This window comes from Zootermopsis nevadensis, unplaced genomic scaffold (assembly GCF_977971745.1).
Source record: "Zootermopsis nevadensis isolate Lab colony 2312 unplaced genomic scaffold, Znev_1.0 Znev_ptg000011l, whole genome shotgun sequence".
NCBI classification, from domain to species: Eukaryota; Metazoa; Arthropoda; class Insecta; order Blattodea; family Termopsidae; genus Zootermopsis; species Zootermopsis nevadensis.
The window spans coordinates 13354677-13366468 of NW_028259143.1; the positions used below are offsets into that span (position 1 = coordinate 13354677).

Genomic DNA, 11792 nt, shown 5'->3' on the forward strand with positions numbered 1-11792 from the left:
ATCACCAGCAGTGACATGTTTCCATCAGGCATCCCTTCTGCTCTCCAAGTGCCAGGTTCAACAACTCCAGTTTGTGCATTATGTCGATCAAACATGTTATCCGGTGGTCTGGTGGATTTTTTTGACATCAGGTAGTTGTGGAGGAAACATGCAGCCAATACGACACAAACTACCCGGTCTGGTTTCAGCAGAAGTGGTTTCCCTAACACTCGGAAAACTGCAGACATTACGCAAAATGTATTTTCCACGATTTTGCGGGCACTCGTAAATCATAAGTTAAATACTCTGTGCGTTACATTCCAGTTCTCTGTATTTCTGGCGTACGGTTTCATTAGGTTTGGCCGCAACGGAAAAGCTTCATCCTCTATTACTACAGGATGCAGCGACATCACTCGACCTGATAATGGAACTGCAGGAACAATTCGCCACAGTTGACGTTCAAGGTATCCGGGTATGCCAGAGGCCGCGAAAACAACATCGTCAGATACTCTCCCATTGCATCCAATGTTAACAGCAAGAAACGAGTACTGAGCATCAACAGCAGCCATCAAGACGGTACTGTGGTACGATTTGTAGTTGAAGAAGTAGCTGCCGCTGTTTGATGGAGCTTGAATAGTTACGTGTTTGCCATCCACAGAACCTGCACATCCAGGGAAATGCCACTTTTCTGCAAACACGTCGTAGACGTGTTGCCAATCCTGAACAGCATTTGGAGCCTGCAACAAATGCATGTACAATTTTTGTCTGCATTGAGAGAAACATTATAGCTAACACGACATTATGAAATTATATTCACACTGAAATCGAGAACTGTTGTATACTATGAGAGCGCTCGGCGACTCCTGGTGTTGGAGAAGGGGACGGTTGTAATACCAAAGATCCCCGATTCAATTCCTAGTGTATAATGTGTGGTAGCAGAACATTCTCTACAAGCTTTCCATGTAGAACACACCTTTCTCCTCTATCTTCTGATGTGATTTCAGATGGATGATTTACCCATTAAAGAAGACATAAGCCAGAACGACACTGCACATTCTGATTCATACTTCCCAACACCTTCGTCAGCCCCAACCTGTTGCCAACACGGCAAGCAAAGCGCAGAACCATGCGCATATTACTAGATACGTCAGCAGCAGACGATGGGCTATCCACGTCCCCAGCATCACCAGTTTCGTCCTTTTCTCCTGCCGCATTGTCACTGGCTTCAGGAACACCGTTACCAAGTGCACAAGGTGCACTCGAGTCTTACAAAGACATCCGAATATACATTACTCATCTATATACTTATATATGTATGTGTTATATTAATCAATAAATGTTATTTTGTATCACATAGCAAATAATAAACTCTAAACAGCATTTATGTTTAGCTTCCATTGTTTGTTGCACTTACCTTTAGTATCCCTAGTTTCGTCATTGCATTTGTAATTACTTTGCACACTTCTGTTACTATACCACTGATTGTGTATTTACTTAGGTATTTGAAACAAGTATCTCAGACTTGCATAAGAATAACCTAAAAGTAAATAAATAAAAAAAAACTTTTAAAAATGTATCGATTATTATATAACATATTCTGCTACTGAAATATACTTATTCTTCATACACACCTGTTGGCAAGAAACGTAATATGACCAACAGCCTTTCCTGCGCGCTGATGGCTCTCCTCATTGTCGTATCTTTTTCCCCACTGCAGATCCTATCCATCCATCCCACACGCGACATGTAGAGACATTTTTCGCTCTGTTGGGAGAACCTCACATGCCGACAGTAGCAACATTCTCTCAACGTCTAAACATCCTCCGATACCTCTCTCCGTATTACATGACTTGAGACCGACTGGAAGTCTAGCTCGCCATTAAAAACTCAAGAATACTGTGTTTACTTTCGCACATGGTGTCCTCAGGTGTATATGAGATTAGGTCATTTAGCAGGGAGTTGTCCATGTCATCCAAGCCGGCCACGTTCCCAAGGGAGCCGAGATCTTCTACAGCCACATCCTTTGGCACTGGGTTCAGGAAATCTGGAACAATATTTTTTTGCCGGGTGTGGGGAGGCAATCGCGCCCAAATGAGAGACAGTTTCTGTCGAAGTAATTTCAAACTTCAATAACTCGGCTAAAAAAAACATAGCGCCGCCATCTTAGTCTCGTTTTAAAGAGCAAGGATGACAGTTTGTGCCAGTACCGCTCCGACATTCGTGGCGGAAGGACGTCGCGAACTGCGCACGCGCAAAGTGAACCCACGATTTTCGACTTTCCGGATTCGACACGTGTCCATAAACGGGATCATATCTCAGAGACTAATTATACGATCCGAGTGAACCAAGTTTTGTTTTGAAGAGGAGTGTATATGTTACAACTCATCCTGGCCTCCAAGTGTGTATCTCAAAAACTCAAAAAGATACGAGGCTGTGAATTTGAAAAAGTTTGAAAATTTCCCGATTTTCTTAAAATGTCGCGATATATGAGGGCAAAGTAAAACCAGAATTATAAAAATCGGGCACGAATGCGTAGAACACAAAATTCCAAAGAGAACGACACCGAAAACGCCGGGTCCGGACCCAAAACCAACGCGCAGTACTGCCGCGAATATAGGCAACGTAAGCGCGCTCGGACAACTCAGGCGGCATCTGACGAGCCTGGGACAAGTATGGATGTGTATCAATTAAGAAATAATCATTTATAAAAATGATTATATTTACAATATCCCTAAGTTAAACTATTAATTATTAAATAATATTTTCGTTAAGAAAAAATAATATAAAGAACATTTATGAATTTTTTCTTCATATGTAGTAGAAAGGTATAGTTCGATAGATAAAATTTTGAATTTTTGTTTTGTTTTGTTTATTAGATGAAAGTGTTGTTTTTAAGAGGAGTGTATATATTACAACTCATCCTGGGCTCCAAGTGTGTATCTCAAAAACTCAAAAAGATACGAGGCTGTGAATTTGAAAAAGTTTGAAAATTTCTCGATTTTCTTAAAATGTCGCGATATATGAGGGCAAAGTACAACCAGAATTACAAAAATTGGGCACGACTAGTGAATGATTTGGACAAACCAACCACGCAAGGGAAAACTTGTATAGATTTGACATTTGCAAGAGGTATTCAAATAATTTCAAAGCCATATGTATCCTACTTCTCATACCACTACCCTGTATTCAATAAATGTAAGTTGCAAATGAATTAAACGATTCAAAACAAAAATTTTGTTTAATTTCAATATACTATACACGATTGACGTTTTCAAGAAAATAACTGCGGCAGTGTCCGACACTGCCTATCAATTTTTTTTGGAAACATTTAGTAAGTCCTCATGCCCCTATAAGTAAACACAGAAGATGACCATCGGTAGTTCCTATAGTGTTCTAGAACCATTAAGATCATATGTTAATGGTGACCAAAGAAAACTTTTGAGAAACTTACGAACAATCGCTAGTCCCTACGTAGTACATTTTTGCCCAAATTCGTGTGTGTGTGTACGTACCTATTTCAATTGGAGACGTCGTTTCTGCTTGAGGCGAGATGTCTTGTACCTCAGCATTCTCCTCGGTTCGACTGAGAATCTCTTCCGTTGACTGGACGAGACTGACCCACTCCTCAAAACCCAAGTCTTGGAATGTGTAGCTCGCAATGCCTTCTTCAGGAACAGAGAGCAGGACCTCCCTATGAAGATCTTGATTTTCCTCTTGCTCTATATTAGCTGTGACTTTGTCAGCTTTATCTGCTTTCATGATGTTGGACATGAACTCGTGACGTTCGGTTTCCTATAAATTGGAGAAGTCTTAATTAATGTACAAAACAATTCAATTCACATGAGTGCACAATAAATGCAAATGAACTACCCAACATGCAGGTGCAGGCAGGAATGAAGAAAAATTTAAATATCTTATGTCAACTCCTGTGAGATCGAAATTCTTTTTACTCCAGCAGATATTTAGGTGAACTGCATTGGATTCCCGTTAGAGAGACGCGTTGCTTTTGGCATTATACACAAAATGCAATGGCTGAGTGGTTGGCATTTCTGATACATATTTGAGAGGCCCTCGTTTCAAATGTTAGCCCTCAGACTGGCTATCCACACATTTTTTTGGTGTTGTCCTCAGTCCTTGCAAGAAAATGCCAGGATAGTTCCTTAATTATGGCACTACTGCTTCTGTTCATATACTTCAAAATTAAATATTCATTAACTATCCTCAGCATTTGAAACCGCGAAGTATGTGTTATTGAAAGATCATTAATCAAGCAATAAATAAATCAATCAATAAATAAAAGTATTGCAGTTCATAGTTACTTGGAAAAGTAATATTTTTAATGAATGTTATGAAACATTTATTATTAACAGCTTTGTGTGTATGTGGAATAGTGGTTAGCGCCACTGGACCAAGGTTCGCGGGTTCAATCCCGGCCGAGGTCGATGGATTTTTTAAGGGTGAATAAATCAGTAGCACAACTTCCTTCGGAGGGGAAGTAAGCCGGCGGTCCCATGTCGTAGATTTACGACATGTAAAAGAACCTTGCTAGCATGATACGAGATGTTTCGTAAGCAAAATTCAGCGGCCATTTTCTCACCCAAGTCTCTCCTGATTCACTGCTTCTCTGCTAGATGGCTCTGGCAGTCAAAACAGGAGTAGAAATTGTGCAAAGTCAGTGGGTTGGTCACTCACTACTCTTAAATGCACGCTTTAGACTATGAAACCTCCGAAAGGAGGCCCTATGCTCCACTTAGGAGTTACAGGAACTAATTCATTCATTCATTCATTCATTTATGTGGTATATCTGCTTTCGTAACAATAGAAAAATCTTGAAAAATAAGTTTCGGCCAAAATTAAATGGTTCTTTCTTTGAACTGCCTTGGTGAAAATTACGAACTTCTGTCTGTATGACTTATTAATCTGAAATCATTTTTGTTACTCTAGGTTCTGATAACTCAAAATCGATAAAGTTATTATCAAAATTAAGATATCATTGATATTATTCAAGATATTATTATTTGTTACAATTATATCTTTTTGCATTGTAATTGATAAGTCTGTTCAAAAGTTAATGAGTTCTTAAAAATTATGGACGTTAATATATTTCATACCAGCTGTCTGTTGTAATTTATCCTTATTGATGAAAGAAACCTTCAAAAAACTTTTTTAATCTACCGACAGGCAAAATGAAGAAACGCGTTAAAGGAAAAGATGAATTTTGACAATTTCTTACCAGGGTTGACTGGAAATTTTCATGTTTACTCGTAAGTGTCCAGAAGCGACCAGCTCCACGTGGTGCTCTTGCACCTTTCGAGAAATGTGGGTTGGTTGTTAAATTATGTCGGATACAATTCTTCCATCTGTCATTATTTGGTTTGTAGTACGGGAAATGTTCTCTGTAACAAAATGCATAAAAGAATTCTAACATACACGTTAACACAAATTGTCAGAGGGATTTAAAATATTCAACAAAAACAAATGGCATTTTACTGCTTCTTGGTACAGAACTGATTATCAAGACTTGGGGACAGTCGAAACTTCCTCGGCTTTGTGATAGCTATTTTCACTTAAAAATCTGTAGCATTAACTGAAGAAAAATATGTGATAATAGCTCATTAGTCATTAACCTTTCTGACTTTGTTTTCCTTCGTCATTTATTCCATAATCTCTTTCATTCTTAGCTCAATATTTTTGTGGAAGTGAAGAATGTTCTGCAATCACCAGTCCAGGTGTTCTATCACACTGAACGGTGTTCAGTTGTATTTTATTGCAGGGTGAAACTAACTATCTTGACTTGGTTTCTCGATTGCTTAATGTCTCCGTTTTGACGCGAGTTAAACACTTGTAATGTAATGTAAGGTAAGGTAATGCAATAAAATGTTTTATAGGTAACAAAATTGCCGAGTAAATAGATGTTCCTTAGGTAACCATTATTGTCGATTTGTTGATAAACAGATGAAGTTTCCTAGGTAACCATTGTTGTTCATTTGTTGATAAACAGCTGACGTTTCCTAGGTAACCATTGTTGTTTATTTGTCGATAAACAGATGACGTTTTTTAGGTAACAACAATGCCGAGTAAACACGACTTTCTCTAGGTAACCATTGTTATGTTACCTAGTAAACAGATGACGTTTCCTAGGTAACATAACAATGAAGTTACACTTTTCCCCTTTTTCGTTTTCCTTTTTCGTTTCCATTTTTCGTTTCCCTTTTTCGTAACACTTTTTTGCCGAATGACCCTTCCTCATAGACGTATTTACGTCCAAAAGAAATTTAATTTCCATCAGGCTACTTACGAAATCCATTGGTAGATTTGAGAAACGGTGAGTTTTTCTTTCTCCTGAAGAGCTTTTGTGATCATTTCAACGTATGTGAACGGTGGTCTCTTATCCCCAGGGTAACTATTTTCGTGGTTTCCAACTGACGAAGGAAGCGCCCGATCACACCAGACTGAGGTCTCTGTCGTTTCAATGCACGAAGGTGCCAAACCGACGCCTGGGCATGGGAATTTACAAACACCTTAAACAAAGTAAACGTAATTTTGCACATGAAAATTGTATAGAAACAAATATCCTTACTTACTCCTCAGTTATAATTCTGCTGGTAAGCGGTTTATATCTCTGTACATGAACTTCATATCTTGACAGTTTTTTGATAAATTTTCATGGTTTTATTCAGTTCTTTCTGACAAATTTCGGGTGAATTACTCCACTACTCCTTAATTCTTTGCCCTTTCCTGATCGTATTCATTAACCACTATAATCACTCTACAGTATAGACTATTCTGAGCTACTGACAGCGTCTTTAAATAAATAACAGATAAGTACGAGGTGCGATCGGAAAGTTTCAAGACTGCGCATATAAAAACCCGTAAACTTATCTCAGGTATTAAATTCATCCATCACCCTCGAATTAGTTCCCCTGGGAGTGAACACAACGATCCCAGCGCCGCTGCCAAGCCTGCAAGCATCCCTGGAAATCTTTCTTTGTCAGCCTGTCAAGCACCATCTGCGATTCTGCCTGAATCTCTTATATCGTCTCAAATCTCCTTCCCTTTAGCTGAATTTTCATCTTTGGAAAGAGGAAACCTTAGAAAGGAAGTTGGGGTCGGTTCTTGCAAGATCTTTGAGCTCCTGACAAACGAGAAGTCGATTCTGCTTCTGGTCCTCAGACAGGAGCCTTGGCACAAACTTGGCTGCGATGCGTCGCATGTGGAGTTCTTCCTTTAGAATCAGCTGACAAGTCCCATAGCCTATCCCAACAATGTCGCACAAGTCGTTGATGGTACGACGTCGATCTTCGTGAATGGCCTGCCGAATCTTCGTAACATTTTCGGGTGTTGTGCTCGAAGATGGTCGTCCAGAACGCTCGTCATCATCGACAGAGGTTCGGCCATTTTTAAAATGTGAATGCCACACAAAAGTTTGTGCACGACCCATTGCGGACTCCCCAAATGCTTGCTTTAGCATTTCATAGGTTTCCGTAGCCGTTTTTGCGAGTCTTTGGCAAAATTTGATTTGTTCATGAAAATCCGCCATTCCGAAATCGCAGGAGGGTCGGTGTAATGCACTACCAAAACGCCCGTAACTAAGAAACAAATGCTAATTCGATGATGCCGGCTGGCACACTGATTCACTATGAATGTAGGCCGCACCCCCTAGCGGCAGAAGCTCGTACTACATCCGGTTCGCCCTCTATTGACACAGTCTTGAAACTTTCCGATCGCACCTCGTAAAAACACTAAGGCTCGATGCACACGAGCGAGTTATTTTCGCGAGCTCGCCGCGTCATTTTCTCGCGCGTTTTAGCAGTACATGTGAAGCAATGGAGCAATGCACACTATGGCGGTGACGCCGCGAGTTCGCCGCGAGGACGCGGCGAGCAATTTGCGCTCGCCAACCACTGCTGCTTCGCAGCGAGTTCGCCGATCGCCGCGAAGCAGCAGACTGTGTGAAAGCATTGGGCAGTGCACACGTGCTTCGCAACCCTCGCAACTGCTCAGAGTCACAACCAGCATTTCTAGAGGTATTGCAAGCCTCATCGCAGAATCTTTACTTTTGTTGGATGCATCCAGTTTTGCTGCTTTGACTTTATACTCATACGACAATAATTATGAAATTTACTTTCATCTTCTCTTAAATCTATAAACATTGTCACGAACGCCCCTTTTAACAGCCGTGAACTAACCAACGGGTGTGTCCAATACTTCCTATTCCTTAAAATATATAATAAAATTCAGGTCAATACACAAAACTTTATTTGGATGTTAAAATTTAAAATTTAAATGTTAAAATTTAAAATTTAAAATTTGCGCCATTCATCACTATAAGGATGTTACATTAGAGCACTTTCATTCATTTCACAACATGTTTCGATGTAATACATCATCTTCAGGTGTTGTTTTTTAAAACTATTTTATATTATAATGCATGCCTTTCAATATATTCAATTCAATATATATATATTGAAAGGCATGCATTATAATATAAAATAGTTTTAAAAAACAACACCTGAAGATGATGTATTACATCGAAACATGTTGTGAAATGAATGAAAGTGCTCTAATGTAACATCCTTATAGTGATGAATAGCGCAAATTTAAAATTTAAAATTTTAACATTTAAATTTTAAATTTTAACATCCAAATAAAGTTTTGTGTATTGACCTGAATTTTATTATATATTTTAATCAAAAACACAAACATGACGCATGTAAACCTTAAACTTCCTATTCCGTTTTTTAAGGATGTATTCATAAACGAAATAGGCAAAACTACACGTTTTCTTCTGTACACATCCATTTAGGTTGCCATCCAATCTAGTACGGGTGGGAGTTTTTCGGCGAACTCGCAGCGATGACGCTACGTGTGCACTGTCACGGGTTTCCTCGCTGCGAGCTCGCGCGACATTTTCTCGCTCGTGTGCATCGAGCCTAACCATACTTGTCACCGGTATCAGATCAAGGAAGGTGACTGCACGTAAAGATGCGAGCTTCTGTCATATTGGACACTGACAATGAATCAGACATGCCATTTGACAATCGAAATAACTTTTAAAATACTCGATAGTTAGGCCTATATCTAGATCTTTGTTTACGCGCTTACTTAATTAATGTGTATCTAAATGAAGCTATCTCTCGGCATTATTCACATAACAGAAGACGTGGGGGAACAGAATTGTGGTCTGCTTAAGGGATTCTTCCGGACAGTCATCCGGAAAACTAAAAAAAACTATGAAGAATTTTAATACAAATAGCCAGTATACCAGTCGCGATTCGAACACTGAACCTCCAAAGTACTTAGAAGGAATACCACCCTCTACGCCGTTACATTTGTTCACTTCCAGTCGAAAAAGTGTTTTGTCAGACGAAAGCCTTAGTAATTTACGATAAGAATAAAAATTGACAGTGTAGCCACGGTTCCGGAGAATCTGACGTAAATACGTCTCTGTATTTAAATTATATTTAAGCAATAAATACAAGGAAAGGAAGGTAGCTGAATATAATATAATGTAATGTAAGGAAATGTAAGGAAATGTAATGTCAAAATTATCTAGTCTACGACGCACTTCTTCTACAAGCGATTCACAGCTCAGCTCTTTCCGCAATAACGAAAGCGGATTGTTGACGGCAGTAATGTAACACAACAATGCCGAGTAAAGACATGACGTTTCCTAGGTAACATAACAATGCACGCAAGCTGACCATTGCTGTAGGTCCATATTTACACATTCTTGATATGGATCTTACACATCTTCGTTACGCTTTTTTGCGGAATGTCCCTTCCGTAGAGACGTATTTACGTCAAAATAATTATTTTCTTGCATAAATTCGTTATTCATAATTCCCTGACACATTACAAAATATCGCTAGACTTGAATGGTGCAATGGATGGTAACATAGGACATGCCGATAGAAAGAGGAACTCTCCAAGTTTATTTTACATACCTCATAAATGCTTTATGTGTCCACTCTTTGTGACGCGGCAGAAGTTAAGCCGACAATCCATATCCGCCCACACCCGCTGCAGCATGCCACGGCTGATTTGTGAGATGACAGCGATGATTCGTCTTCACAGCTGAGGCAGATCTCGTGCCAGAGGCGGTACAAAGACCTGGTCCTTAACGTACCCCCATGAGAAGAAATCACATGGCGTCAGGTCAGATGAACGGGGTGGTTAACGAAGCAGCGCATGGTTATTGAGCATTTATGAGGGATGTAAAATAAACTTGGAGAATTTCTCTTTCTATCGGAATGTCCTGTACATTATTAATAACTAATACTGGTTCTGTCTTTGCATAATGGATTTGCATAAATATATATTGACATTATGAGCTGGACCTCACAGGAAGGTGGTAATTATTAGGCTCAGATAAAACCAGGAAATGTAGGAAAATCTCATTTGCACAAAGGAGGCTCTGCGCTATAGAAAAATGTAATATAGAATGCAAAGAACAAAGCGCACTTAATGAATGAATATTTGCAGCACATACCTGAGTATGCACTTTCTGCCCATTTTCCTCCTCTGTTTCTGTGATCGTGCTCGATTTCAGCTGCTTTAGACGATGCACCAGTTTTAAAATTTATAAGCCAGGAAAGATCATTATCACAGTAGTCGGTATCATCTTCATGTTTAAATTCTGTCACTGAATGTTCTGTTAGTGAAATAGATTCAGAAAAGTCTGAATTATAAACTATGTAAATATCGCTATCAGAAATCTGCTTGAAAATAGTGTCGATATTTTGAAGAGTAATTTCAATTCCACCATTTTCATTCCTTGGAGTACAAGACTCGTACATATCAATATCCTCTATTTTCCACTGCAAATCTGTAGTGTTTAAAGGAACAGTTTGTTCATTTGGAGCCACTGCTTCGATTGCGGTTGGAAGGCTGCAGTTTTCTGTGCCAAAATAATCTTCATTATTTGACCTCTTCACACACGGATTATCAGTCGAACACAATTCTTCAGGTAATTTCCTTTTCGTTCTTGTGACAGCCTGTTGATCTACTTCAGTACTGAAGCTAGACATACCTAGCGACGTTTCGCTGTTCATTATTTTCTTCAGTTTCACTTTTGTCCACACAATTTCGTAAACATTTTCCGCACATCTGAACTAACTCAACAACAATATCAACAAAGTCTACGTTGTTATTCCACCAAACAATGTGAAATTGTAAATAAACGTCTGACGTGTACAGTGTGTCCGTAAAATAATGGTGGGGTAACAAACAGTCATAGTTTTGGAATAAAGCACGAAAAATAAAACGTCAAAATAAAGAGAAACTCTTGAAGAATCGTACCTGTTCAGTAGATTTCGATATGCGCTCCTTTAGTTGCCCTGCAGACATCAAGACGATATTCAAGCTCTTGCCATACACGACCGAGAACATCCGGTGTGACAGATGAAACAGCTTCAGTGACCCGTTCTTTCAAATGGTCCAGATTTGTTATTTGGACAGAGAACACTTGTTTCACATAACCCCACAAATAAAAATCCATATGGGTAAGATCTGGAGAGCGTGGAGGCCAGGCTATCCACCCTCCTCGTCCGACCCATCTAACAGGAGAATGAAATTCTCCGGTATTTGGGGCACTGCAATTCAGGTGTTACATAAAATTTATCCACAGGACAAAATTAATCGGTTCGAATTTGCTACAGACATTCTTGAGAGGTTAGATCATGATGGGGAATTTTTAGACAAGTTTATGTTCAGTGATGAGGCTACGTTTCATGTTTCGGGACGAGTCCATCGGCATAATGTTAGAATATGGGGTAATGAACCTCCACATGTCATTATGGAACATCAACGTG

The 11792-nt window shown here is 39.3% G+C and overlaps 1 protein-coding gene across 5 annotated transcripts; it reads right to left on the bottom strand.

Annotated features, from left to right (window-relative positions):
- Positions 1-292: 292 nt before the first annotated feature.
- LOC110836366 (uncharacterized) lies at positions 293-11188 on the bottom strand. 5 transcript variants are annotated; one of them, XM_022077482.2, is made up of 6 exons: positions 10472-11188; positions 6278-6500; positions 5213-5375; positions 3492-3771; positions 1394-1516; positions 578-716 (listed from the first exon to the last, which is right to left on the bottom strand). In XM_022077482.2, the coding sequence occupies exons 1-5, from the start codon at positions 11031-11033 to the stop codon at positions 1470-1472; spliced, it is 1275 nt and encodes a 424-aa protein (XP_021933174.1). In that variant the 5' UTR covers positions 11034-11188; the 3' UTR covers positions 578-716; positions 1394-1469. The 5 variants fall into 5 exon arrangements, with proteins under 5 accessions (XP_021933172.1, XP_021933174.1, XP_021933173.1 ...); XM_022077481.2 differs by lacking the exon at positions 1394-1516 and adding an exon at positions 1611-2023 and having other exon boundaries at positions 579-716; positions 10472-11187; XM_087347399.1 differs by lacking the exon at positions 1394-1516 and adding an exon at positions 1611-2023 and having other exon boundaries at positions 626-1244; positions 10472-11187.
- Between the last annotated feature and the right edge of the window lie 604 nt (positions 11189-11792).